Source organism: Haliotis asinina, chromosome 2, assembly GCF_037392515.1.
Source record: "Haliotis asinina isolate JCU_RB_2024 chromosome 2, JCU_Hal_asi_v2, whole genome shotgun sequence".
NCBI classification, from domain to species: Eukaryota; Metazoa; Mollusca; class Gastropoda; order Lepetellida; family Haliotidae; genus Haliotis; species Haliotis asinina.
In genome coordinates this window covers 44474705-44502006 of record NC_090281.1, presented here as the reverse complement: position 1 = coordinate 44502006, position 27302 = coordinate 44474705, and the positions used below count along the sequence as shown (strand labels likewise).

General features: G+C 40.2%; 3 protein-coding genes across 3 annotated transcripts in view; 1 reads left to right on the top strand and 2 right to left on the bottom strand.

The window, feature by feature from the left end:
* The window catches only part of LOC137273774 (golgin subfamily A member 2-like), a 45074-nt gene extending 35389 nt beyond the window's left edge, over positions 1 to 9685 (bottom strand). Inside the window, exons 1-4 of the mRNA XM_067806619.1 lie at positions 9599 to 9685; positions 5496 to 5630; positions 4378 to 4439; positions 158 to 221 (exon numbers count right to left, since the gene is read on the bottom strand). Coding sequence (XP_067662720.1) covers positions 158 to 221; positions 4378 to 4439; positions 5496 to 5630; positions 9599 to 9646 — 309 coding nt within the window. The 5' untranslated portion in view covers positions 9647 to 9685. The remainder of the gene's footprint in view (positions 1 to 157; positions 222 to 4377; positions 4440 to 5495; positions 5631 to 9598) is intronic.
* A 4223-nt stretch (positions 9686 to 13908) lies between these two features.
* LOC137273770 (uncharacterized) lies at positions 13909 to 20131 on the top strand. The gene is made up of 2 exons (XM_067806614.1): positions 13909 to 14229; positions 16733 to 20131. Exon 2 carries the CDS (start codon positions 16755 to 16757, stop codon positions 19554 to 19556), a length of 2802 nt encoding a protein of 933 aa, XP_067662715.1. The 5' UTR covers positions 13909 to 14229; positions 16733 to 16754; the 3' UTR covers positions 19557 to 20131.
* A 3178-nt stretch (positions 20132 to 23309) lies between these two features.
* LOC137273771 (E3 ubiquitin-protein ligase TRIM56-like) lies at positions 23310 to 27130 on the bottom strand. The gene is made up of 2 exons (XM_067806615.1): positions 26996 to 27130; positions 23310 to 26075 (listed from the first exon to the last, which is right to left on the bottom strand). The coding sequence occupies exons 1-2, from the start codon at positions 27007 to 27009 to the stop codon at positions 23822 to 23824; spliced, it is 2268 nt and encodes a 755-aa protein (XP_067662716.1). The 5' UTR covers positions 27010 to 27130; the 3' UTR covers positions 23310 to 23821.
* Positions 27131 to 27302: the final 172 nt, after the last annotated feature.

Here is a 27302-nt window from a genome sequence, read left to right as displayed (position 1 = left end):
GCCTACCAAGGCTAACAATGTTCTTTCGTGTCATCATGTTTGGTCATATTATAAGTTAAAACAATAAAAATGTATGTATTAAGTATCAAAGGACACCAAATGCAGGGTGATACTATCAGTTTTGTTGCACAGTTTCATCCCTGGTGTGAAAACATACCTCTGCTAGAAGTCCATTAATCTGTCTGGAGAGCTGTTGTAGACTCTCAGTGGAGGATGTTGTTCTAGACAAACAACAAACAACATTAAGATACTTCAAACATTCTCAGAATTCTTGCTTCCCCTCTGTATATTGCCATTATTTTGTGATTAACAGTATATCTGGGGAAGTTCATGTCTCCATTTCCCAACCAACCAATCTCAAGAGTGAATACACTTTAAGCAATATTCCAGAAATATCACTGTATGGGGACCCCAGAAATGGGTTTCACACATTTTACCCATGTGGGGAATGATAAGCAAACACTTTAACCAAAAGGCTACCCCACTGCTCTGACACCCACCAGCTTGAAATAACAACAAATGAAATGACATTTCTGATTAATTATTAGGATTTGGTACATCTCATATTTCAAACCTATCCATATTTAGTCAAGAGTCTAACTAAACTCAAAAATATGTATTCCAATAAACATAACTGGACAGGAGAAAGATGTGTAATATTTCGGAGTCTGTTGTCACTGTGAAGATATGCAACAAAGCCATAATTGTTTATCACAGTGATATCGCTGCTGATTTCAATCCTGCATCTAGATGGAAACTATGTTCAAGTTTTGTACTAAGTACAGTGAAACCCAAAAGAGCATTTCCATGTTTAAAAAAAATCACTAAAAAGTGGTATCAGCAAATATCAGAGACCTCTGATACTGCCACGTAGTGTTCCTCAATAATGTAAATGAGGGGGGACAGCAAGCAGGGTTATTTGAAATTATTGTAATACAGCAAGTTACAGTGCTTCAGCCAAAAGGGTTAAAACAATAAAGGTGTTTCTTCTTAACCAACATCATATTGACACACATAACAATATTGCATGTTTTGTCAAAGTGCAGATTAATGAATTAGCTTCAAAGATCACCTAGTTCTGCTTGGAGTTCATTGAATGTTTGCAAAAAGATAAAAAGGAGTAGTTGTTAGTAGAGGTTAGAACAAACTGGACTGTAGAGGATGGAACAAACTGGACTGATATGAAGGTGAGAAACAATAGGACAAATCTTAAATGATAAAATGGCAACTGAACTAATACATAATCATGTTCACTTCCAGATGTCCTGACTTATGGTTGCATGTGGTTGCTTAAATACAGATAAACAAAAACACAGTCTTTTAAAAAGTCATCATGTGTAACATGTTGGGTTGTGCATTACACTTTCTCAGTCAGAGATTCTAGTAGTTTTTGTGTTCAGTTGCATCTAGAGTGTTCAGTTTGCTTTCTGAGTGAAGTAGCAAATTGCCAGTATGCAGTCAGTGATAGGACTGAACCCCCAAAAGTACTATAACCACACTTTACTGAGAAAGTATGATCCAAAATACAGTGTATGTAGCCAGATTACATTTGATCACTTCCACTGTGCTCAAAGGCATAATGTATTCATGGCTTTCTGACTTGAGAGTTGTGCTAATTCACATTTGTCACGGGTGAGTGAATGAGCTTAGTTTTATGCCACACTCAGCAATATTATAGCTATATGGTGGCAGTTTGTAAATAACCGAGTCTCGATCAGACAATCCAGTGATCAACAGCATGAGCTATACCTGGAACTAATGACATGTCAACCAAGTCAGCAAGCCTGACCACCTGATCCTGTTAGTCACCTCTTGCAACAAGCATAGTCGGCTTTCACTGCAAGTATGGGTTGCTGAAGGCCTATTCTACTCGGGTCTTAAGTCCATTTGTCAGTGGGTACACAAAGTATGTGATCTTGACTACCAGTTGTCATATATGATACATACAGAAGGTTGCTGGTAGTCAAGCAAGGGTTAAAAATGCTTCATGCACTAAGTAACAAAATCAATAGTCTCTCACTAAATCGACTTGTCACTCTGCATCATAGTGAACACTATAGTCAAGGGGAAACTTTTCTTTCTTTCAATGCTATGGGAAGAGAGGTAAGGACATCTATGGACACAGACAGGTATACCAGGAACACTACGTTTACATAGATCAGCATATGACCATGACTAGCATACTTTAATATATTATCTTTGACCCTAAAAACACTGTCAGGTGACATTGCCGGCCATGAAAAGTTTTGATTTGGTGCTGTCAAAGATGATCAAGGACAAGCGAGCATGGTAAGCCCCGGCTTTATCATCCTTGAACATGAAACCTTGTGTGCAAACGGCAGGACGTGTAGCATGGTAGTAGACTCTCCCTTGGCAGATGTGGAGATTGGTCCTGCCCATCATTGTGATCCCTTTGTGGAAACATGGCGGTTGGCTGGTACCATCCACTAGGGAGTCGCAAGACACAATGACGGCTGTCACTGAAGTCCAAGGTGAATCAAGACTCATCACTGAACATCACATGGGACCACTCGGATTATTCCATTGCTGCTGCTGCTGCTGCTGCTAACACCAGTCTCTCTGACCCTGCCAGGAACAGTTTGTTAGTGGCAACAGGATGTAAAGTTGTCTTGCTCAAAGGTGTGCACCATGGAGACGGTTTTGTACAAGTGTGTGGAGATGCGGTTCCCAGTCGCCTGTTGGTGTAGTTGCTGCAGCTGTGTCACATTTTGTCTGCAATCACAGGGGGGCTCCAACGATTATCTGCCAGTCATCACATCCGGTGGTACACCTGGGGTGGCCTATCCCGAACTCTTGCAAAGGCAGTGCAAAGTGCCCACAGCTGGCTGCCTACAGACTGCAAGACAACCAGTTGTGCTGCTGTGTGGGCTTGTGCTCTCCTAGACTGAAGCATCCCTATGGCTTTCAATGTTATATTGCTGTGGAAAGTGGTGGAATGATAGACGGCTGTGGTCATAAATCCACAATTACAGACCTCCTTGCACTTGCAACACATGCATTTTGCCATCTGCATATCTGAAACATGTGGTTATTTTTCATATCGATCCCCAGTGAGTTTGGGTACCATGTTTTCGTATCCAAAGACACATAGTGGTCAGTGTGCAACATAGTAAGGTGGGTCAATGGTTATACTCAAACACACTTAAGGAGGGATCTATATTACTGCGCTTTTGCACACATTTAACTTCAACATCCACTACTTTTTGAGAGAAGTATAAAGTGAAGTTACAAGACTATCAAATATATACTCGTCTCTATTTACCTACTTTAGCTGAAAATCTTGATAGCATCATACCACAGGAGTTCTAAACATGCTAAATATGACCAGCAAAAGTAGCACAATAGTAACAGAGACATCGGAGGTGAGATAAGAGAGCAAATATCAAAGATCTACTGGCTTTATCATGTTTTAATATCAACAAGCTAAAGAGCTATGAAAAGTGTGACTGAGCCTTAACTATTCCCAAAAATATGTACCGGCATTCGGAAGCGCAAAAACATTGAAGGACAAAATGATTGCCCAGCAATTATCACTGAAAAAGGTTTGGTTTTATTGAGGTTCGAATTGAATGAGCTCTCTAATGCTCAAGCTTGGACACTCTTGTGATAAGCACCCGCCGTGAGTTTTCTTAGGTGTTCTGATTCAACCCAGGTTACATCTAGGACTACTTAAAGCTCAGTCAATGGCGAGACAGCCAGCATGCAGCAACACAACTTAGAACAGATTCACACTGCAGCAATACCTGGTAGTGGGGCCAAACAACACGGAGTGGCCATGTTTGGGCTGCTCTTCACATTGTCTATAGTGTGCAAAACAAAGGCTTGAAATAACTATGTACATGCTAGAGCATTAATATGACCTGAACTTAATTATTTGAAACAGTACAAAATAAAACCTATTGTAGTTAACTCTCTCACCATGTTTCAATGAGTATCACTTCAGCTAGAGGTATGCCTATCTAGTAAATTCTCCTTGGACAGAGATATCAGCAATAACCATGATATCAACAATACATTCACTGAAAATATTGTATTTGCCAGGAGGTCGTAACATACTAAATATTTCTTGCAACAGCTAAACTATTATACCAAGAACATTTTCATAAACATACACAATGAACTAGGATTAACAGATCAGGACATCTATCATGCTCTTTTGAAAATATTACTCACTGATATAATGAACAAGGTTACCGTGTCTGTCCCAGTCAGCATGATCAATGATAAATAGCTGCCCTCATCCAAATATAAAGCACAGTTTAAACTTAAAATATAATAAGCAAGGTAGCAATGCAAGATGGCATCCCAGATTTTGAAGTACACCAATTTTCCCAGACAGACAAGTGATGTACCCACCTGGAATCAACAGCTGACTTGGGGGAGGGGGTGTCGTTAGTTTCACAGTTTGTCTCGAGTACCTGGAAGGAACCACAGATTTCACATGTCCTTCTCAACAGTGAACTGAAGATTGAGTGAATTGGGCTTAAAACTACCTTGTACACCACTGAGGTTACATCATGAATGACAGAATGGTTAACTTAAGTCTAAAGTATATTTAAATACTCAAACATAAACTTTAAAAAGTACACGGCAATTTGGTTTTGTTGATTTAACTCTGCAATTGTCAAGCAACATCATTTATACTTTTTGACTATTTTCATAAAGATTTAAAATCTTTAGATAGCTGTGCGAATGACTGAATTCAGATTTCAGGAAATACAAATTGACAAAAGCTGTTTTCAGCCAGAAAGATTTTGTTTTTCAACTTTGTGCTCTAATTTCTAAACAACATCAATATTGCCAAAATATGACAACTAAAATTGTACTTGCAGATGGGCAAATGGTAATGTTGGCCTGTTATACAGGACAAGGGGCATAACTCTAGATGCATTGCTTCAGGAATTACAACACAACTAATCAAGACAGATTAGGCAAAATATTGATGTCAAATTGAGGATCAAAGGTTTTATCAATATAATTTTTAAAAATAACTTTAACGTGTATATTTCATATTTGAATGAAAAACATAGTTGGCTGATCTGGATCTAACAAATGCAAAAATAACCCTATCATGCAACTGTGCTCCATGATAAACAAAATAATAAGATTGGCACCCATGCATCACTCAGATATTGTCATGGTTACACTTACAGGCGACACAACAGCTGAGAATTTCACATAATCAAATGCCTCAAATGTTCAAGGCATCTTCATGAATACATGAATCCATCTAATCACTCTTTCAAAAACTGCTGAAAGAGGTAAATCCTAGGGAGGATCTCAGTCAAAGATAATTTTTTTCACACCACAATGCTGATAAAATGTAGGAACAACATTCCAAGTCAAGATAAAAGTCAGTGAAATATGCTACACACAAGAGACACTATCAATGTCAAGGTCAATCTGGAGCATGTTGAGTAAATACAAGACACAACCATGCAGATGCTGTGAGGGATTTACTATCTTTCCCTTACCTTGCTCTGTTCTGGGGATAGATTAGTGGAAATGTTTTCTTTGTTTGGCGTCTTATCTTTGTTTGTTTTGTTGGACTGGGGACCAGCTGGTGAGGAGGCGGGAGATCGGCCAGACTTTTGTTGAAATTGTTTCAGCTGAAATCAAGGACAACAAATGAGAATTAATGAAATTTACCAGCTTTCATTATCTTGATAATAAATAATTATTTCAGACACATTCTATCCACACTGCCAGCCATTCATGCTAAGACACACAATCAGCCATGTTAAACACTGTAACCAAGGTAACTCTACTAATGATTCTTCTCATTGTTTGTTTGCTGCTTAATGTTGCACTCAGGAGTATTCCAGCTGCATGGCAGTGGTCTGTAAATAATCAAGTCTGGACCAGACAATCCAGTGATCAACAACATGAACATCAATCTGTGCAGATGAGATAAGATAATGAGCAAATCAAGCCTCACTATTCAAACCCATTAGCAGTCTCTTATATCAAACATGGGTTAGTGGAGACCAATTCAAACATAAGTTAAGTAAAATAAGCTTGATCACTTTAGTTACAGAAATAAACATAGAAACAAACAAATATTTCTTTGTTTACTATTCACTACTTTTGCCACAATTTTTATTTTATTTTGTGTTTTGCAAAAATGTAAAGCATGTTAAGTTACAATTATTAAAAGACATGCATCATAAATGACTAAGCTGGTCATTTATCATTAACATGACTACTGACAGAAACCGGAGTAATTTGGGAAGAATTTTGGTGTTAATATTATTATCAACATGTCAGTATTCATCTATTTAACCCTTGATTTGATCACTTTCAGTTCGATTCTTCATACAGATGAAAACATCAGATTCCATATAACTCAGAGTTTACTAAACAGAAGTTATAACACTGAAAACTTTTCTAAGATTTGACTAGGAAATCAGGAATATAAATGATGGAACCTAACAAACAAAATATGATGTTTAAACACAGAAGACCACTTTTAACTTTCTTGTCCCAACGTTACTGTCAAAGACCAACCGCTATTCTTCAGCAAGTATGTTTCTAAAAAATGACATGGGTAAAACAATAAACAGACCTAACCCAATTAAAATGATCAAAAAAGCCCCTTGTTTATCAAGCACAGCTTAGAATAACTGAGTCACTGATCAGAAAGACCAGTTAGGCAAATAGGCCGTACCGTTGATTGAACGAAACAAATAAATGAATAGACATCAATATACATTTCATATGTAACAGCTTTGCTATGATTAGTTATGTTATTTTTCCATCCAAGTGTCACTATGGTACAAAAGGTACTGATACCATCGAGAGAGATTCAGATTAGTTCATTTTCTAGGAAACCGGCAATTTGTTACACAAAATGTCCTCAGAGAGCAAGTGATTATTGCTTAAGGTACCATAAACAATACTGATGCCATTCTTAGTCAACAAAATGTCAAAAGTATTTTTCTAATGGAAAAAAAAGAATAATGTCTAATCTTTTTAAATTAATCAATACAAAATTCTGATGAAATGAATTATTTTTTTTTTCACTTCAGCACTCATCTAAAGCACACATCTGGTAGTATGAATTTTGATGAAGCTCAGATTATGACAGCCAATAAATGCAAGACAAATAAAATTCAAGGAAAAAGTAGCAAAAGTTGCATGTTAGATGAGGTTTGAAAAATGAAATACACCCATTGACCCTCTGCATTATCAACCAACAGAATCAATATCAAACTATATCCAAGTCCAAGTTAACATAATCAAGAAATAAACAGAAAACATGAAGTTATATCAACCACTGTCCAAGCTGAAAGAATCCACTGGTCATGTAGTTGACATAATGTAAATTATTGATAGGTAGGTTACCAGTTGAAGCAATCTCATGGAGAGATCTCTCATTTTGATAAAATACCAATTTGTGTGACTTCCTGTTAAGATTTGACAAGCCAGCAGTTAAAACCTAAGCTAACCTTGACCAAACCAAACAAAGTAAAGAGTGGCCCTAATGTCTGTTCCCACTTCTAATATACCAGCTCAATCTACCAATGTCTATCTTAAAATGTAGCACATGATGATGTGAACACGATATCCTGTATGCTACCTACCTAGCACTCTCTTCCCACAGTGGTTACTTGTCACATCTTCCTACGTAAGAAGATATGACAAGTAACCTCTGTGGGAAGAGAATGCCTACTTAGATGACAGAAACATTATACTTCAATTTCAGTCTTCACCACTCGCCTTTCTGTAACCTCCAAGAAGACTCGTCCCCAACTCGATGCTTGTTATGTGCTAAAATATGACAAACCAATCAAACATGTGTGATGGATACAGTCCTTTATAAAAAATAATCCCATCTTCTTAAATTGTTTATGCCATTATGTTTTTGTTTAAAATGTATGAAAAATACATAACGCTTACTGAAAGTACTAAGAAAGTAGCGAACAGAATTGTGCTGTCTAATGTGAGGTTTTTGATAAGAATCATGCAACTGACGGTGAGAGGTTCAAATACAAGCATGTGTGTTTGTTGACAAAACGACTCTCACTTGTCCAACTGAGTGTATGTTGACGATCTTGTGGTGATTGTATGTACACTCCAGTTTTAGGAACTGTTATTATTTACAAAGGGCAAATATTTCACATCTCTGGAAATATTTTAGCCTAGCTTTTTGTGGGGGCATCCAAGAACGTATGGTGTCAGAAAACACATTTTATTTGATTAAATTCAGTCATATTTTCATTCATTATAACTGTTGACAGAAATATAGGAGACACTGAGAATGGGATCACCTCATTCGATATATACATACAACTTCCACTTACAACATTCATGAGGGTCCGTTTTTCCTACCTACTGCGATAGCACCAATGGCTTCACACCTTAGTATTCACATACAGACTACAGCCTCTTAATCCATGGACTCAGAGACCCACGTTACTGACTCATTGAAGCAATATTTAACAATTAAAAGACCAACATTTTGTTTTTCCCAATGAAAGTTGCAAGTACCGCCGGAAGTCAGACTTGTCAGACTGTCTTCTAAAATGTATCCAGACAGGTAACAGCCTGTGTCCATCGTTATGTTAAATACGTTTGCAGAAAAAATGCATTATATACTAATCCGATAGCATTATATATTATATCTGCTACAATAACTGTTTAATATATAAAATATTCTGATAATGGAATGGAAATTCTTTGATGTAACAGTATTGGATCATTTTTAACTGAACCACTGGTAAACTGGACCAAAACATCTGAGCACAGCTGATCGCTTTTTTCGGCTAAGTTGAATAACTGGTAGCACAACAGGAACAACAATTAAATTATCATCTCTAGTGATTTTGATTGCAAGTATCCCATACATATATAGATATGTTTCCATTTTCACCTTCAACGATATGGTGAGCACAATACACGAAATAGCACGAAATGTCCTTGGAAAATATGATTTTACTTGGCCTATGTTCAACATTATGTAATAGGCACTATAATGTGGATGTCTAATAACGCGAGGGATGACTGTATTTATCTTGTTCAGGTGTGATACATACCACAGCTATCAACAAATGTCTCCAGAACGAAATGTGTGCATTTCTCTCTTGGTGACGTGTTTACTGTTTACATTACACCGCTGACCGTGCAAAGAGGGTATAAGATAAAGGTACGCCAGTTGATGTTTTAATAGAGCATCGACATATGACATCGACAACTGGCACGGCTTCCATGCCGATGAAATAGCATGTGCATTGAACATGTCTATACCCAATAGTGTAAAGGTTAACTAAGAGTATTTTATATCAACAAGTTGAAGTTCCACGAAATATATGCAATATATGTACCTACTATTTGGAGGTTCAATGCATAATATGCAAAAGTATGATCTTGCATATCAATCAATACGCACAAAAATGTTTCCATCTGTCAAAGTGATGTTGGCAACTTAGGTAAAAAAAAACACTTCCGAATGGTTCGATTTACTTTCCGGTTTATCTCACAGGAGGCATTTCGCGAAATCCCTAGATACATGCAACGCGTGTAGACAATAAATACTTATCAGCCGGCATGCTGGTTTGTAAAACTCATTTGTAATTACCCTCTTTTTGGCAGCGGCGATTTTATCTCTCTTGGAGCTGTCTGCCATTTTCGGCCATTGGTGATGCGCACGCACCTGACACGCAGTCAGGCTGGCATCCACGCAACTGGGCTCCTGTCTATTGATTTCCTAACACGCCATGTTCCTGCGGCTTGCAAGAGAGAAACCAGTGGATTATTATAAAACTCGGGCCAAACAACGAAGTCATGGATCGAAATACACTTTTCCAAAGAAACACTGAATGGTTTTTACCTAAACAGTCTATACTGTTGGTGCCAGAAAAATTATTTACCAGATATGTAACTAAAATCAAAGCTATTAACGAATGGTTTATTAGGAAAGTGTTCCTCAAACGAAATATGATTCTGAGAAAAGTGAATTTATGATTTTTATATTCTCCCCTTCATGTCTCAGAAAGAGGGGAGAGTTTTATTTCCGGAGCATATATACCGGTAACTCGAAAACCGTTCAATATCTACCAGTAAAACTTGGTATTTACGTGAAGCAGATCCCAAAGTGGTGCCTTTAGCTATTTACTGAATTTTGTCATTTATATTTCCCTGGTTTCCATGGAAACAATTCGGACTTTTTCTCAAAAGCGAGGGGTCATATCCTAAGGTGGGATGCCTGGAACTGCAGCTTCACTCAGTCAGAGTTTAAGTATTGTCATACCTTTCATTTTATTATATGCAACAGGAAAATATTTACACTGGACTAGAAGGGTACAGCGGTATTGGTATCACTCTCTTCTACACACATACACGTCCTGGGCAGTAGGATAGCCGCTCGTCATACCGAGGACCAGGTTTCGACTCCCCAAATGGGTACAATGTGTGCGGCTGAGATTATACTTGAATTATATTGTCTATTAATTCAGGTTCGTGCTTTGGGTGTCGACAGTTAATTAAGAGCCGGATAGGGTGTGGAAATTTACGATTGCTTTGTCATGTGGGTTTCGTTGGAGCAGGGATAGTCTACAACAGTATATAGTCTCCAATGTTTATTTTCATTGCGAACCAATCAGGTAAAAGTCCACTATTAATTTTTCGTTCAAAGAGCCCAAGCAAGTGTGATCCCTGATCCTTGAACGTAGTTTTCCATGTAAGGAAATGTCTGCTTTTTGAAGCATTAAAAATAGGTGATACATTAAATAAGTAAACTCGAAAAGAGTAACTTTACTGTGCTGCATTGTCTGTCTGCCTGCCTGCTCGTGAGACCGAAGCACTCGTAAAATATCGATAGCACAATCGGAAATGTTATTCAGTGCTTCTAAGATTGTTTAACAAAAGAAAGATACGAGATACTCCTCAACAGGCTGGAAACACCACTTGGATCACTGGAACAGCTTCAGACTGGTTCTGATCATATATCTCACGGCTAGAGTAATGAGGGTATGTGTAGACGGTTCAACATCTGATGACCATCACTTCGTATCAGCAGGGATAATCTACAGCATAATATATAGCCTCCCTGGTATCTGGCGTGCCTCAAGGATCAGTTCTCGACTCAGTGTTGTTCTCACTGTAAATCGGTGATATCAGACGAGAAGGCCTACGATTCCACGGGTATCGGTACTGACGACCGTCAGCTATACATCAGTGTCGTACCTACCTCTGTGCCGCTTTGCCAACATCAGATTGGAGCATCTGGCATGGTAGGCGAGCTGTTTAGGTTTCCAGGCTACTGATCCAGCGAGCTTGAGGTACCGAGATCGAACCCACCTGTAACGGGGTGTAAAAACTTTAGAGTCAACATCGTGTGCAGATTCTTTCATTGTTGCCACAGCTAGTGTACAGTACCAACCCGCGAGTCCGGGGCACTCTCCCGTTTTGCGCGAAGAGATCAGGAGGTACCAAACCAAGAGCACCGAGACCAATATGGAGTCTTGGCGACAGTGTACTTGGTAAGCAAGCGAGACACTTCAAGGGCGAGGTCCGCATACTTGGCATGCGTTTCCTGAATCTTGCCAATCACGCTGTTATCAAAAGGGACAGAAAATTTAATGGCATGAATAAATTCATTGGCTTTATCAAAAAGGGTAAGATCAGGTTTGTTGGCAGGAATTCTTCAGAGGCTGCATATGGGCCTATTCCAGAGAAGAATCATTTTCCATGACGCCTTAGACATGTTCAGGGTCTCGCGTTTCAAATGTCACTTTTCAAATGAAGAGTTTTATACGTATCCACATGTCGTTAGAAAAGGACCCGACAAGGAGAAGGTGTTCTTTCAAACTGGTATCTCCCTTGGGCAGGAGATTGATGTCATCAACGTAAAGACTAGGTCTGGGAGGATGACCCTCCTCTTTACTGAGCAGAAAGCTCAAAGGATTTATTGACAAACGGAATGAGTCCCCCTGAAATATCCCCCCTCTCAATGGAATAGATTCTCAAGTCTGCACCTGACCTAGACTAACAGCTAGTCTCTGAAATGAACATTTTACTGAAAAAACGTTCACAGTGAAAAAAAATAATATGATGAAATGGAGCCCTGAGACTGTCTTCATTTTCAGAGAAGCTAAGGAAATCTAGACTTGCCACATTTTCTAGACTTGCGTGGGCTTTCTTGGATATATATACTTCAGGGTCTGTACGACAGACTACACCTGCCCTTGCGAGTACATCTTAAGTTGAGTCGACCAGCATTCATTAAAAAGACTTGAGTAATCAAGAAGCCGCTCAGCGAGGTCAATACAATGAAAACACTTCAGAATCCATTCATGAGGCACTGAGTCGTATATACTTTTTGTAGTCAATTCAGCACACGGAGAGGCTACGTTGATATGTTTTAGCCTCTTCCTTCTGTTGAAGAGGTTGATCGTTGCACCCCAAGATCCCTCCCATGGGTCATAATCACAACCTCATGATGCCTCATACCATCCTGCCGTTTCGGATCTGATTGTTTGTTCTTTTTTCCGTTCATTGAAGTGCATACCTAATCTCCCCGAAAGTACACCGTCAATTCTGGAATAAATCATAATCAACTGCACTAAATATGCAATGTCGCTTCTATTTCCATGAGGTTGTGGGGTAGCCTAAAGCGTCACTCGTCACGCCGAAGATCCGGGTTCGATTCCCCACATAGGTACAATGTATGAAGCCCATTATTACTGTCCCCTGCCGTGATGTTGCTGGAATCTTGCTACTGCGGCTAAAACAAAACTCTCTCACTCTATTTACACGATGGTGATATGCAAGGTTTTGACTTTGTGTAATCAGTGTATGAAACCCCTACAGAAAGACAGGAAGCCTACAGGGCTGATAACTAAAAATGTTGCCGGCCCTGTAAACATAAGTAACCAGCCCTGTATTAAAGATGGCAAATTGAGATATGGTGTTAAAAGAAAGTAATCTATGAATTACTTGTAGTGGGATAAACTTAAACATGAACAAAAGCAAATTTAATAAAACCATGACTTGGTGGTCAATGTTAATTTATTCAGGGTCACTGCCGTCAGAAAAAAACGACATTAATCATTGGCTGAAAACTCTCTCTAGATAGTCACATTTAGTGTTAGATAAGTGGGTAGGCTGATCTGTGGATGTTAGAGTTTGATTGATCATGAACTATTCAGGCGTCATCTAGTTACCACAAGTGTAAATTATTTTCGAAATATTTCCAGCAGTCAATGACATGGTCAAATATACACCCTTGGAAAATGTATTGGACCACAGGGCCGGCTATAAAATAAAGTTGTAAGCCCGCCATGAAACTAGCAATCAGTGGGCCGCTGGGCAGACGCTATTTCATATACTGGTTTAATGTTGCATTCTTTTCCAAACCTTTTACACGAGGCAGCCTTTGCTAACGACTGTTGCTAGGTTTCTCTTACTTCATGGTAGGAGACTGACGCTCAGCCCAGAGTAAGAAAATATTTGATTTTGAAACAAATGAATCCAAATAAACAGTTATCTTCTGTACCCTCGGAGAAGCCTAGGAAATCTGGACTTGCTCCATTCAGGACTTTTGCATGGCTGACAGTTAGGAGGGTGGGAATATAATGTCATTCCGAGACAGTCTAGGTAGCCCATGTGGGTAACGTGTATCTAGTCAGAATTGTTTTCCTCTTAGCGCTCAGTAATAATGCATATTTCGTTTTAATATTCAGCAGATCCGCTTTCAGCACTACCCTGTGGCCAACCCGAGTCCCTGTCGTTTTGGTTTTAATTTTTGGTTGTTTTCTGAATTTCAGTGATGTGTTCATATAAGTTTCAGTGCAACGTTGCCTTTTTGCACCCAGAGGAATCCTTTCCGATGGACAAACGAGACTGAATATTCTCTGGCTTATTCGTTTTTATTTCCACTGCGTTTTGTGTTTCGACGCCTTCCAGGAAGAGTGACGGTCGTTCCTCGAATTACTGAGTTATCAGCGCTGATAATAGTGGTTTTTAATCTTTTGAAGGAGGATTAATTTGCAATGACTGGAATGTTTGTTACGTACAGAGCAACACACATCTCCTTTGTTGTCACGCACGTATCTTCTATACTGCTTTTATCATTGAAAGACATACAGACCTAGCGGCAGTGGAGCTTTATATCGAGGAGAGGACGTGGAGTATATCGTGTCACGATGACATATAATCACAAATACTGTAGGGTATCTCTACGTGATTCGGTCTTCTGGCGTAACACAGGTAAGGTGTTTAAGCAATGTTACGTCCCTTTGTCGTGCTTATGTAGTGCTCACGATATCTCTGCTTTATTAACAAGAATAATTGGTTGACTATGTCACTGCACTGTCTCAAAAGAGCACATGCTGATATTAAAAATTGAAGAACGTATTGTTGACTGGCAGTCGATGAGATTGTGATTTTAAGAGTCACAGGGTGGGGCAATGTTGATAGGTTGATTTGAGTTTAATGAAATAAAATTAATTTAGGTCCATATGGGCCTAAAACGGGTGGGAAATGTTAAACTTAGGCCCACGCGGGCTCAATTTTGTAAGGGTTAATACAGGAAATCCATGGGAAATCCATGGGATTAAACTTCGGCTGTTTTCATAATATTTCGACAGTGGCTCATAACAAAGCAAACAACTGGCATCAATTTCTGTTCCTGTCACTAACGGCGTCTTAACATAAGGCTTGTAACACACACACACACACACACACACACACACACACACACACACACACACACACACACACACACACACACAGAGAGAGAGAGAGAGAGAGCATCAGTGGCATCAAGCAAATAACTGTCAATGGCATCTTAACATAACATAACAGGTTTGTAACGCAAAGACAACCTCGGATCAAGGTATATTCTGTCACTGATGTCATCTCAAATTATGGCTTGTATCGCAAAAAAACCCCCAGATATCAAGGTATATACTGTTACTGATGGCATGTTAACATAAGGCTTAATTTGTAACGCAAAAAAGAGAAAGAGATGAAACACCATCAAGGTATATACTGTCGTCTTAACATGAGGCTTGTATCGCAAAGACAACCTAGCATAAAGGTATATACTGTCACTGACATCATCTTAACATAAGGCTTGTAACGCATGAAAATCCCTCGCATCAAGGTATATACACTGTCGCCGATGGCGTCTGAACATAGGGCTTGTAACGCTCCCAAATCCCAGGCATCAAGGTAACTAAAAAAAATAAATAATAAATAAATGAATTAAATAAAATAAAAAGAAAGAAAAGTGAAAAAGAAACGACACCAAGGTATATACTGACGCGACATCTGGACATTATAATAGTGACAGTAAATACCTAGATACAGTTTCTTTTCTTGGCTCTTTGATTTATTGTTTTTTAGTTACAAGTCTTAGGTTTTGGCTTGACAGGCCCCATGTAACCTCATCGGATGGGTATTTGAAACTGGTTTGTTGTATCATAGTGAGCGTACACCGCCGTCTTGACGGTGGCGTTAACAGTCCTCTCGACGATGGGGACCGGGACCAGTCGTGTCATGTGTCAAAGAATGACATCAATGTGCCCGGAGGAATTCCTCCCACAAGGCAGTTGGGGCGCAAGCGGCTTAGTGTAGGCAGTCTATTCAGTTTAAACTTGAACGGGGAATGATAATTTAGTATTGAGACACACCCAAACTGAAAATTCTCATAAATCGTGTAGATTAAGTGCTATCACTTTGTACAGCATTCGCGTAAAGGGTAGTATAATATACGTGATCACACACTGTTTATTAATGGCAGCGTTGCTAGAAAACATAACGTGTTTGTAAAAAAAAAACCCCAAAGTTCATGCCAACAGAGTGAGGTGACGGTAGACATACTGAAATGACTAATACATTTGATAAAATTTTTATCGACCTGTCATCTGTGTCTCACGCTCTTAACATTACAGAATGGGCGTACAGAGTCAAATCTTTGTGAAGATCTGTAGGACCAATGAGTTCTGTACATTTTGTTACAAATGCAGCATATGGGGTTTTAGTTTACAGGTTAGGATGTCTTTCATTGCAAGAGATAATATTCAATATGTTATTTGTCGTTAGTAGGTGTAAAGGACATTATATTAAAATGTATGTTTCTTTCACCTCAAAATATCCCTGCCATTTAACGACCGCACTTTCATGACGTGAAGATTTCACTACACATAACGGTTAAGTGAGCTACACTACGTCAGTTTGTTTTCTGTTTAAACACTATACAATATTTTAGAGTAACACGATTATCCGATACTAACAACTCTCCTTTTTCCATTTTGACGCGAAAGACTTGACAAATGTTACCTGTGGTAGTTTGCAATATTGGAGCTTTGCCTGGAGTAAAGTTAAAATGGGGAGTTTCCAGTCAGGGTAGACGCACAATGGGCACCCACATCTCGGTTTTAAATTTAAGATCGTCATCTGAGTTCATATAGCAAACGCGAGAACTATTCTTCTTCAAAGCTCACCACTGAAAACCAATATTAACGGAACCGAAAGCGGATTTTACAGTCAGTGTGAAGAGTTAAGCTTTTCCTCTGCTTCCAGCAATATTCCAGGTATATGGCGGCGGTCTGTAAACAATGGAGTGTGGACCAGGCAATTCAGTGATGAACAGCATGAGCATCGATCTACGTATCTGGGATACGATGATATGTGTCAGTTTCCTAGCATGGTTAAATTTGGGAAATAGTGTCCCATCGAGTTGTGATACATTCTCCTTTCTTTTCAGAGCGAAATTGAAGGTGGACATAATGGCGACGCTTGCGTTAAATGATGCAGTGTTTTTCTGTACCAACTGCCAAGTGGAGAAAACCGATCCGGTAACACTAGCCTGTTACCACTCAGTTTGCCAGCAATGCCTTACAAAGAGTCGAACTTTCCACAAGGATGAAGACAACTTTTGCCCCGTGTGTGACACAAACGCCAAGTACTCAGACAGTGCAGATAGTCTCCGGTCAAAATTAGGTGCGTGTATTGATTCTGCCTCTCGCACGTTAGAAGACCTGTTAGTGAAATCCGGGCTGATGTACTGCAGCGTTTGTTGCCTCCACAGCCAGCGCAATAAGGTGACACACCAATGTCTCGACTGTGCCGATTTTCTGTGTGATGAATGTCATACAGGGCACCAATCATCAAGTGCCACCTATTCACATAGGGTCGTGGCCATTGAAGATGTGAACACCGGAAAATACGTAGTAGAGGCAAAGAAAAACATTCCTTGTGGCGAAACTAATCATAGGGGAAGGACTTACACCTACTTCTGCCAGTCATGTGTCATTCCAATTTGTGAATTGTGCTTTTTGTTTCAACACAGAGGACATGAAGTCCTAACCATAGATGACGCTGTGCAGATCTGCTCGAAGACGCTGGTCGAGAGATCACAACAGCTTAGCAAATGTATAACCGATTCTACTTCAACGCTGGAAAGGTTTAGGAATTTGCATCAAGATATTTCGTCAATACGAGAAGCTACAGTAAAATGCATCAGGAACAAGACTAAAAAAGCTGTGGATTTAATTCTAGAACAGGAACAAGCCGCTGTAACAAAGCTTTCAAAAGCATGTGACAGACAACTTAAACTCACAAGTACCTTAAGCAGTGATTTAAAGAAAATATCAAGTCTATGCCCCAAACTGTTGTCTCTGACAAACCTCGTCCTAGGACCAGGGCAGGATACCTCAGTTCTGGTTCTCCACAATGACCTCGAGAAATGTTTCAATGAAAGTAAGCTGCTACAAGATGCTACTGATGTCTTCGCTTCCAAACTGAAAACACCTGTGTTTGTTGTTAGATGCGATATCCCCCAAAGCTCTGTAATCAGCATCACCCATTCCTTTCAAAATTCAGTTGTAGGTGCTGGAGATAGTAAGAAGGACGAGAGTATGCCGCATGACAAGTCAGCCAGTTCTGTATTAAGTACTAATGTAGTCAGTGCAGCCAAGGTTGATGATGGTGTAACTAGGAAACAAGTTGAAGAGATGAGAGACAAGTCAGCCAGTTCTGTATTAAGCACTAATGTAGTCAGTGCAGCCAAGGTTGATGATGGTATATCTAGGAAACAGGCTGAAGGAATGAGAGACAAGTCAGTCAGCTCTGTATTAAGCACTAATGTACTCAATGCTGCCACGGCTGACGATGGTGCAACTAGGAAACAAGATGAAGGAATGAAAGACATTTCTTTATCAAATTCTTTCACATCTGAAACTGTTATTGCAAAAGCTAATCCGTACTTGTCCGACACTGAGAGCGAGTGTCTTCCGGGAGAAATAGTGAGTGGGATCCCATTTGCTGTTGTTGCTCCAAGATTTAAGTTTGAACAGAGCATAAGTGGATTTGTCGTCACAGATGTTTTGCGTAGCAATGAGAACCTCTTCCCACAGCCTTCTGCTGTGGATGGTTCATCGTCAGGCGGCCGCAATATCTGCCGTCTGGGAGATTCTAGTTGTTTTAAGTTGACTGCGTCTTTGATGATTGTAGCTGAAGCTGGAAAGGCCCTTTTGGTAAGGTGCGCGTCTGCTCGCTATCCATTTGAGGGACCTGAGATTTCATTTTGTGACATGAACTCGGTTCACAAGGATTCAACAAAAGTGGAAACCGGTGTAACAAGTGCCATTAGGCAAGGTGTTACCTCAGATGCCTTGATGACCGAACCGATGACCTCCAGGGATTTGAAAGGAGATGCCTCAGATTCACTGTTCCCATCTTGCCCCGTGGCAAGAGAGAAATCTGGACTTAAAGGTTTAGACAGCACTACACCTGGTGCGTCTGTTCGAACGTTTGATGACGAACAGAAGGATTCTGGAAATGAAGACTCTACAGACGTGATCCTATCAGAACCTCAGAATACTGAGTCTCCAGACATGATCGTATCAGAACCTCAGAATACCGAGTCTCCAGACGTGATCCTATCCGAACCTCAGAATACTGTGTCTCCAGACATGATCCTATCAGAACATCAGAATATCGAGTCTCCAGACATGATCCTATCCAAACCTCAGAATACTGAGTCTCCAGACATGATCGTATCACAACCTCAAAATATCGAGCCTCCAGACATGATCCTATCAGAACCTCAGAATACTGAGTCTCCAGACATGATCCAAACAGAACCACAGAATACTGAGACTCAAGATATGACCTTAGGAGAGCCACTGAATACAGAGACTCCCGACATGATCCTCGCAGAACCACAGAATACTGAGATTCAAAATATGATTCTGTCAGAACCGTTGGATACTAAGACTCCGGCTGAACCTTGGAAAACAGAGCCTTCAAACATAACCTCCTCTGAACCACTGACCACTGGCCATCCAGAAATGATCCCATCTGAAGCACGGAAATGGGAGACTCCAGACATGATCTCAGCTGTATCGGTGACCAGCGAGACTCTAGAACTGGTTCCAGCTAGACCGCAGCACCAAAATATTCGAGGCCGGATTCCAGCTGCACTACGGCATCGACGGGCGGTAGAATTGATTCCATCTGAACCACAAAACAGCAAGACTCCAGAAAGCAGCCCGAAAGGAAACCAAAGCAACTGCTGCATTAGTTGAAGACGAAATGAATTTTATCATGTCAGTTAGCTCAGAGAATATGAAAATTTTGTTCATTGCCACTGATACACAAGAGAAAATAACTGGTAATAATAGAAAAAAATAGTAATATACACCGCTGACGGTCTGCCCGTTTACGTATTTGCTCCTTATAGGTTACATGTGAGAATCACTGATCTATGTCACAGATTGGGTTCTTAGTTGTCTAAGTGATGCTCAGATTGTTAGAAGGGATACCTCCATACCCACCTTGTTATTAAATCACTCAGGCAACACGATGCAGCTTTACCTCACCGGTGGCCAAATGAGGACAGTCCAGCAAGTCTTACAGCAACCTTCTGAATCATCCAACGTCTTCCTGGTTAAACGGAACTCTTGGTCGAACCTTCAGATCCTTAAATGCCTGTGAGTGAGCCCCTGCTTGGATAGGTGAACACAATGATTTTTCCAGCTACATGGTGTCGGTCTGTGAATAATCGAGGCTTTACCTGAAGCTCTCGCCAGACACTTCAGATTTTCAAAGGCAGCATAGTAGAAAACAAAACCAAACAACCAAGCAAACAAAAGAACAAAAACTCCTAAAAACAACAACTACAACTACTAAACAAACCCCAAACACTTTTATCAAAGGTTGGAACCCTTGGACGAGCTTTGAAAGATTCATATTCAACGTACTCTGTCCCAGACAGAATCAAATTCACGTGTCTGGCGCCGGGGGTGAACAGCAATGCGATAATTCAACGTTGGGTGATAATCTGGTGTCATCTGTATGTTCAGCAATGTCAATGGGCAGACTGGGCAACAAGACATGTCGGTTTCACATCGCTCTGTGATGCGGGGAGAAGATGACCAAGATGATGATAAGATGGGTCAAAGTTCAGATGAGGCAGACTGAGTACATTGAACATTTTTAATATGTAATATATTTAATACATCACCCAATAACGTACCTCATATGACGAATCATCAACCAGCATTACATAAGTACGTACAGAAACAAATAGTTATTGTGTGATTTTGAAACTGTCGACAGATTGATCCGGTGTCTTTGAACAAAACCCGCTTTGGAACAGTTTGTTTTTTCTTTGTTTGTTGTTTAACACAGCATTCAGTGATATTCTGTAAATAATAGTCAATCCAGTGAGTATCGACCTACTCATTTGGGATGCGATGACGTGTGTCAACCAAGACAGTCTGCCTACCCTATCATGCTAGACGCCTCTTGCGACAAGCATGGTTTCGCTCCAATGCTAACCCGGGTCTTCCCAGGTTCTTCTTTGGACCACGGTTAAATGGCGCGCGTATTGTCATGTTTAACAACAGGTCATGGGTTAATCTCGGCGTCAGTGATGGTCGTTTCTACCATATGTAGTCGGCGAACGTTAGCATGACACTTATGTTATACAGACGGGCACGTTCGGGACAAAAAATGTCATGATTTCGACAGGAATTTCATGACGGGGGAATTTCTTGGACCAGTATCGTGACAGAGGCTGAGTACTGTGATAGGAGTTTAACACTGTTTATGCTATAAATGCATTGATATTATCCTCACGACTTGCCTGGAATCGAAATTTTGCCTGAACACTTGTCATACAAGTTGTGTGTAGGGTGTTCGCGCTCCAGGGACATAAATCTATGTTGTTCCCTTTAAACAATATTCGGCCGGTAGAGGGTGCGAGAGTCGATTTAATGCAACGTTGTATTAATTCGTTCGAACTTTTTAATTAAATACTGAAATCTAAATACGCACTTCGTTATCGGAATAAATAATATGGCAGATTCCCCGAGAGCTGATAGTATTATTGGTGGAAATGCATTATTAGAGAGATGCAGTGTGATATAGTGCCTTTAAATGACTGAAATTCAATAGATTGTATATCGGTAAAATCACACGCTTGACGACAGCTGTGTATCTAATTTACTGCTTGGAATAATATCGTTAAGTGAAAATTTGAATATGAATTGCAAGTAAGTACGCTATGCAGGTTAAACCGGATTTCATTACTGCCTGCACGTGAATGTGTCACACTTCCATATCAGATGGGTATCATTCGGTGAAGCTGTTATCTATTAACAGGCTAAGACAGTTGCCCTTCTGTAAAGCCTGGTCGTGATGTATAAACTTAGATATGGTGTACTTTGATTGTTAGACAGAATGTTCTACTTAATGCAGTTACCCTACCGGATGTCTACAATTCAGCAACATACGAGAAATAAAACATTTTTTTCAGAGATTCTCGTGTCCCGCCATTACTGAAAATTCATTCGTTAAATCAGTTCTCTATCATTTCCGAAGCAAACCGACACGATATATAGAATTTATGAAATTAGGATTATTACAAAGCGAAGTAAATGTTTAATTTCATAAAATAGGTTGCGCACTGCTTAAAGTGTTCTTTCCGACCGATCGCTCTCTTTCTGGTTCGGTTTGGAAAGTGACAAACATAAATACGGTTGTTCTGATCTCACACATATATAAATACGGATGTCCTAATCTCTGATATAAATATGGATGTCGTAAAAATCTTTCACAAGAATACGTATGTTGTAATCTCTCACATGAATATGGAGTTTTTGATTCCTCACACAAATACGAATGCCCTACGCAACATCCCAATCTCTTTATGATAATATCATTCTTAACGGATTCAGAGGCATAAAGTCCCTGACTGATCCACCCCGTTTATACATGTACTTTCAGCTTTTGTATTCGTAGTTCTTTATATGAAATAGGCACGCGCACAGGATGAAGCCTTTTTTCTGAACGTTATTTTATTTTATTTTTATCTTTTTTATCGTATTTTGAACTCCCGTCCTGTTGCATTTCTAAACCAGTAGCTATTACATCCTACTTAGCGTCCTCCTTGGCATCTGCATCTGATTGGTTCCACATATGGTAAGGCGTTCAACAAGGTAAACTTCTTACACGAGAAGACCTGTGATCGGTCTGCTTGTTGTGCTGTGTGAATTGTGAGTCTATGTGTCATGTATATTTATCTAAAATCACACATAAACGTCGTTTTCTGATTGGCTGATCTCTCTCCTGTTATTTTCAAGCGTCTCATCCGCAAAATCTAGCGATATCTACGAAAACATTTGACTCTCTTTCCAATGAGTAAATTTTGACAAAAGGTTCAGATGTAGTCCTTGTGAATATCAGAAGGGGAATTGCATAGCGGCGATTTAAAAAAACAGCAAGATGCAAGATTCGAATCGTCAAAGTCTCTCAAGTTGGCTGCAGTGTACGATTCGATACCCGTGCTACAAACAGTTCAAAATTAACATTGAGGTGTTCGGTAAGATACATATGTTGTTCACTGATCTCTCGGGGACCATATATAGGTTGAGGTATCCTCGATGTTTGTTTAGGAACATAAGCGGCTTCAGGGAACATAAATAAACATCGAGGGTACATCAACTCATGCCCCATGCACCCCTCGTGACCAGTGAACTTAAAGTATGAGTTAGTGAGTTTAGTTTTACGCCGCACTCAGCAATATTCCAGCTGTATGGCGGCGGTCTATAAATAATCGAATCTGGGTCAGACAATACAGTGATCAACAGCATGAGCATCGATCTGCGCAAATGGGAACCGATTACATGTGTCAACCAAGTCAGCAAGCCAGACCACCCGATCCCGTTAGTCGGCTCGTACGACAAGCATAGTCGCCTTTTATGACATGATCCAGGTTAAAAATGTCCTTTAATTACTAGCTAAAACTAAAAGAATTTCATGAACAAAAGCCTTGATTAAAAGTATATACACATTTTTCAAAGATTTGTGAAACATTTGTCAAGCCAACTTGACGTGGAATATAACTTCCAATTTAATATTGTCTTGTTTTGCATCTGCGATGCGTTTGAGAATGCGATGAGCGTTATATCGAGGAAGAGCGGCACATGTTGCAGTCTCTCTCTCTCTCTCTCTCTGTTCAAAGACGCACGTTTCAAATGTGCAGCTAGTGCTCTGTATATAATTGAGTCCGACTACGCATAAAAGAATGAGAATGCGATGAGCGTTATATCGAGGAGGAGCGGCACATCTTACAGTCTCTCTCTCTCTCTCTCTCTCTCTCTATATATATATATATTGTTCAAAGACGCACGGTTCAAATGTGCAGCTAGTGCTCTGTATATAATTGAGTCCGACTACGCATAAAAATGTTGCAACCTTATTTGATTTCAAATACATCATAACTATAACATTCAAGGAATGCTACAACAGGGCGACTAAATCTTGCACCTCTATAAACGCAGTAGATTTACAGTAACTTGTACACCGCTATTACGCCATCTTTGCATGAGACATACAAGTCAACGTCATTCCCTAGGACCAAACAGTTGGGTTCCGAAACACGGTTCTGTAACGTGTCAACAACGCACAAAGCCTCACCACTTGGAGAGAAAATCAGGATGTCATTCCTATGCATATCAGACACAATCGTGCGGCCCTTTGTGCTGAAGACTGCGGATGAGGGACGCCATTTAATTCCATTCCGTTTTTGGCCATTGATTTTGAGAAGACAACCATTTTCTTCGGACTCCATACACACGGAACCCTTTCCTTGCCATGTGCAGGAGATGACGGCGTTGTCAACCACGTGCTTCAGTGACGCCATCTCGCCAGTGACTTGACTGGTCCACTTTCTGACCATCTTTCCTGATGTTGTCATCACTCTCATCTCTCTGTCTGGAAGGTTTCCTATCAAAATGTTTCCTCCAAAGTTGGCCACGATAGGTTCACAAGTCATGGCTTCCTTTCGTAGAAGAGGATGTGTTGACAAATTCTTTAAATGTCGTGTTAGGATGAGCAAATTGTTTTCATAAATGGCAAAAATCTTGTCACCATCGCCAACGTGCACAAACTGTTTAAACAACTGACATTTTCCTTTTTGAAACACTGAATATACAAAGTTACCATTGGTTTCAAACACTTTTAGCTTTGTATTTTGTTCGTCTAAAACTATAAGGGTACCATTTGAACGTTGAGCCATGCAGGACAACCCTGTCTGGGAACCGTCTGTTCCAGTCTGTAGGCTAAACTGACGTTTATATTGGATGTACTGTTTGACATTATCAACGCCGCCTATGATTTCAATTTCTTTATCACAGGATGTGTCTTCCTCTAACTCTTGTTTCAGAGCTGAAGGTCCTTCATAGGCATTATCATGGTGGTCTATCGTGATAGGTCTGCTGGTTTGTGGATGTCTGTCATGTTTTTGTAGATGGTCTTCTGAAGACTCAGTACCAACCTCAGGTAGATGGGTCCTTGCATCAACCTTCTCTGAAGCTATTCTGGGTGAAAGGGGTTTCATACTATTAACCTTTTGCAGGTCCTCACTGCCTTTGTCTGAACCAGGATTCAAAGTGCGAGAAACGTTAACTCCAATGGGTAAAGATATGTGATCTCTTGTCAATGGTACTTCACGCAATGTCAGGAATTTATCATCCAGTGAAACTGCTACGTCTATTTTGAACTTTTTTAGAGGTTCCTTAGCAGACACATTGTCAGCTGCGAATTGTTTTAACTTTGTGATCTCTTTCAATCCTTCATTGATGGTTTTAGACATCAAGAGGAACGTTATCTCATCACTTCCCTCCAGCTGCTGACATACTCGGACAAACTCCTTCCTTCTTTCAGACTCAGAGTTCACCAGCTCCAGCATTCTTTGTTTCCTCGTCCTCTCCTCCTTAAAACTTCTCCTGCCCTTCTCCAACACCTCAGAACTCTTCTCCGAGATCTTCTCCATCACAGCAGCAACTGATGAAGTCAGCTCACTCACAAACATTTCTTCCTCTTTGTTTAACTGATCCATCTCTGCTTGTAGAATTTTGACAGAGTCCTGAGAGCTGGAAGTCACTTTTGACAGTGTCTGTTTCAGTGACTGGCGTACTTTTGCTACAGTTTTATCCATCATCTCGAACTGGTGTTCTGAGTGTTCAGCAACAACACACTTAACACAAAATGCCCCAGAACACGTCTTACAGAAAATGACCAAACATTCGCAATGTTTTTCACAAATCGGTTCCACCCTTTGTAGAAGATGTCTGTCCAACCGACCATCTTTAATCTCACTAAGGGAGACCACTCGGTGTGTCGCTGTAAGAGTTGAAGAGTTATGTCTCGTGGAACATCTTTCACACAGTCTGTCGCCACAATCCAGGCAATGACGAGTTGCTTCATTAGAATCGCCTTTCAGTGAACAAACCACACAGTTTGAAGCCTTTGATGTTCGACAAGCATATACCCTCTGACGTCCGAGTATATAGTAGTTTGTTGTTAGAGAGCTCGCTGATAATGTTTGCAAGCGAGTTTTATGCTTGCACAGAGGGCATTGGAAGACATGCCCACCGCCCTCGGTAGTAAGCCGTTCTTCAATACAAAGCTGACAGAAGGAATGGAGACACGACAAGAGTTTGGGGGAGGAAAACGGCTGCTGGCACAGCCTACAAGTGATGTCTTCAAGAGGTACCGGTTTTTTTCTTGGAGTCGATAGTGACGTCATATTGCTTCGCCTGGAACCAAAAATGGACAGCAGTTGAAGTTTTACCTATATGATTCAAGAGGCACGCCCAAATGACCCTAAGACTAAAATCACCATAATTCTTTAATAAGGAAGAACAATAGTGGTGAGCAGGTGGCGCATACAAATGATTTGATTGGTTGGATTTCAAACATCAACCAATCAGAACATGTTCAAGTGTGACACGGACGTGCCGTCACGTGAATGTTTAACAACTACTCTCTCTCTCTCTCATAGACATACATACACACAGAGAATATTAAATATTTCCCTGGACACTTGCATGTGTGTTTTCGACGTACCAGGAACATGTGAGTGTTTAAATGTTACATGCTGATTCCTCAAGTGGCGGAAACATTACCACCTTTTTCCTGATATACTACCACGGAGACGATGTCAGCGTGACCAACCTAGCTGCTTAAAATCGGTGACAATATAACTTGACCCTGACCTTTACCGTTATGTCACTTCCCACTTAGGTCCGAGTCCTGATTACTCATGGGTACTGTTCCGAATGAGTGAGTGGATATTTTTTCGACTTCAACAATATTTTTGTTTTATTACGAGAATCTGTACAGTTGGAGAGTGTGAGGGTGCAGTTTCAGCGAAATATATTAGCTTGGATTTCGTTACTTTAATTCTGTTCCCTGCTTATCTTACGTAAACATCTGCAACAGTGTCAACTACATTAGCCTGTTAGAACAGATTTTAGATTCATGCACGTAAGCCTTATTACGAAATGGAGCATTACAGCAATCTCAATGCTGCTGCGTAATAACGAGGAGATAATCAATAGAAAAAGCGTGCTCAGTTACACGTCAGGATTTGAACAAACCGAGGATCGGTTAACTCAACTGTCTGAACAAGCAGTGTATGTATATATATCATCAGACTTTGAACAGATGTACATACCAGCTTCGAGACATATATATGCAGAAGCCAGCTGGAGTCTTGAGCCTACTCTATAAGTGCGTGTGGTATTGAGAGCACTGTAAACTTCACATTGCACTGGTCGCAGCAGGTCTGACAAAATGTTCAAACCGTCCGGCCGGTGTTGACAGAAAACGTCTCCCATGAAATAAACTAACGGTGTGCACTAAATTTCAATAAAGGTGTCAGTGTATGTTATTGGAAACACGTTTCTAATGGTGAAGCATAATCAGTGTCAATTACTGACCATTACAAGACAATGATGTAACTAGTGTCAGTATCGACGGGT

Bases quoted from the DNA above. Each gene is read 5' to 3' on its own strand.
- LOC137273770 (XM_067806614.1), top strand. From the start codon at position 16,755: ATGGCGACGCTTGCGTTAAATGATGCAGTGTTTTTCTGTACCAACTGC.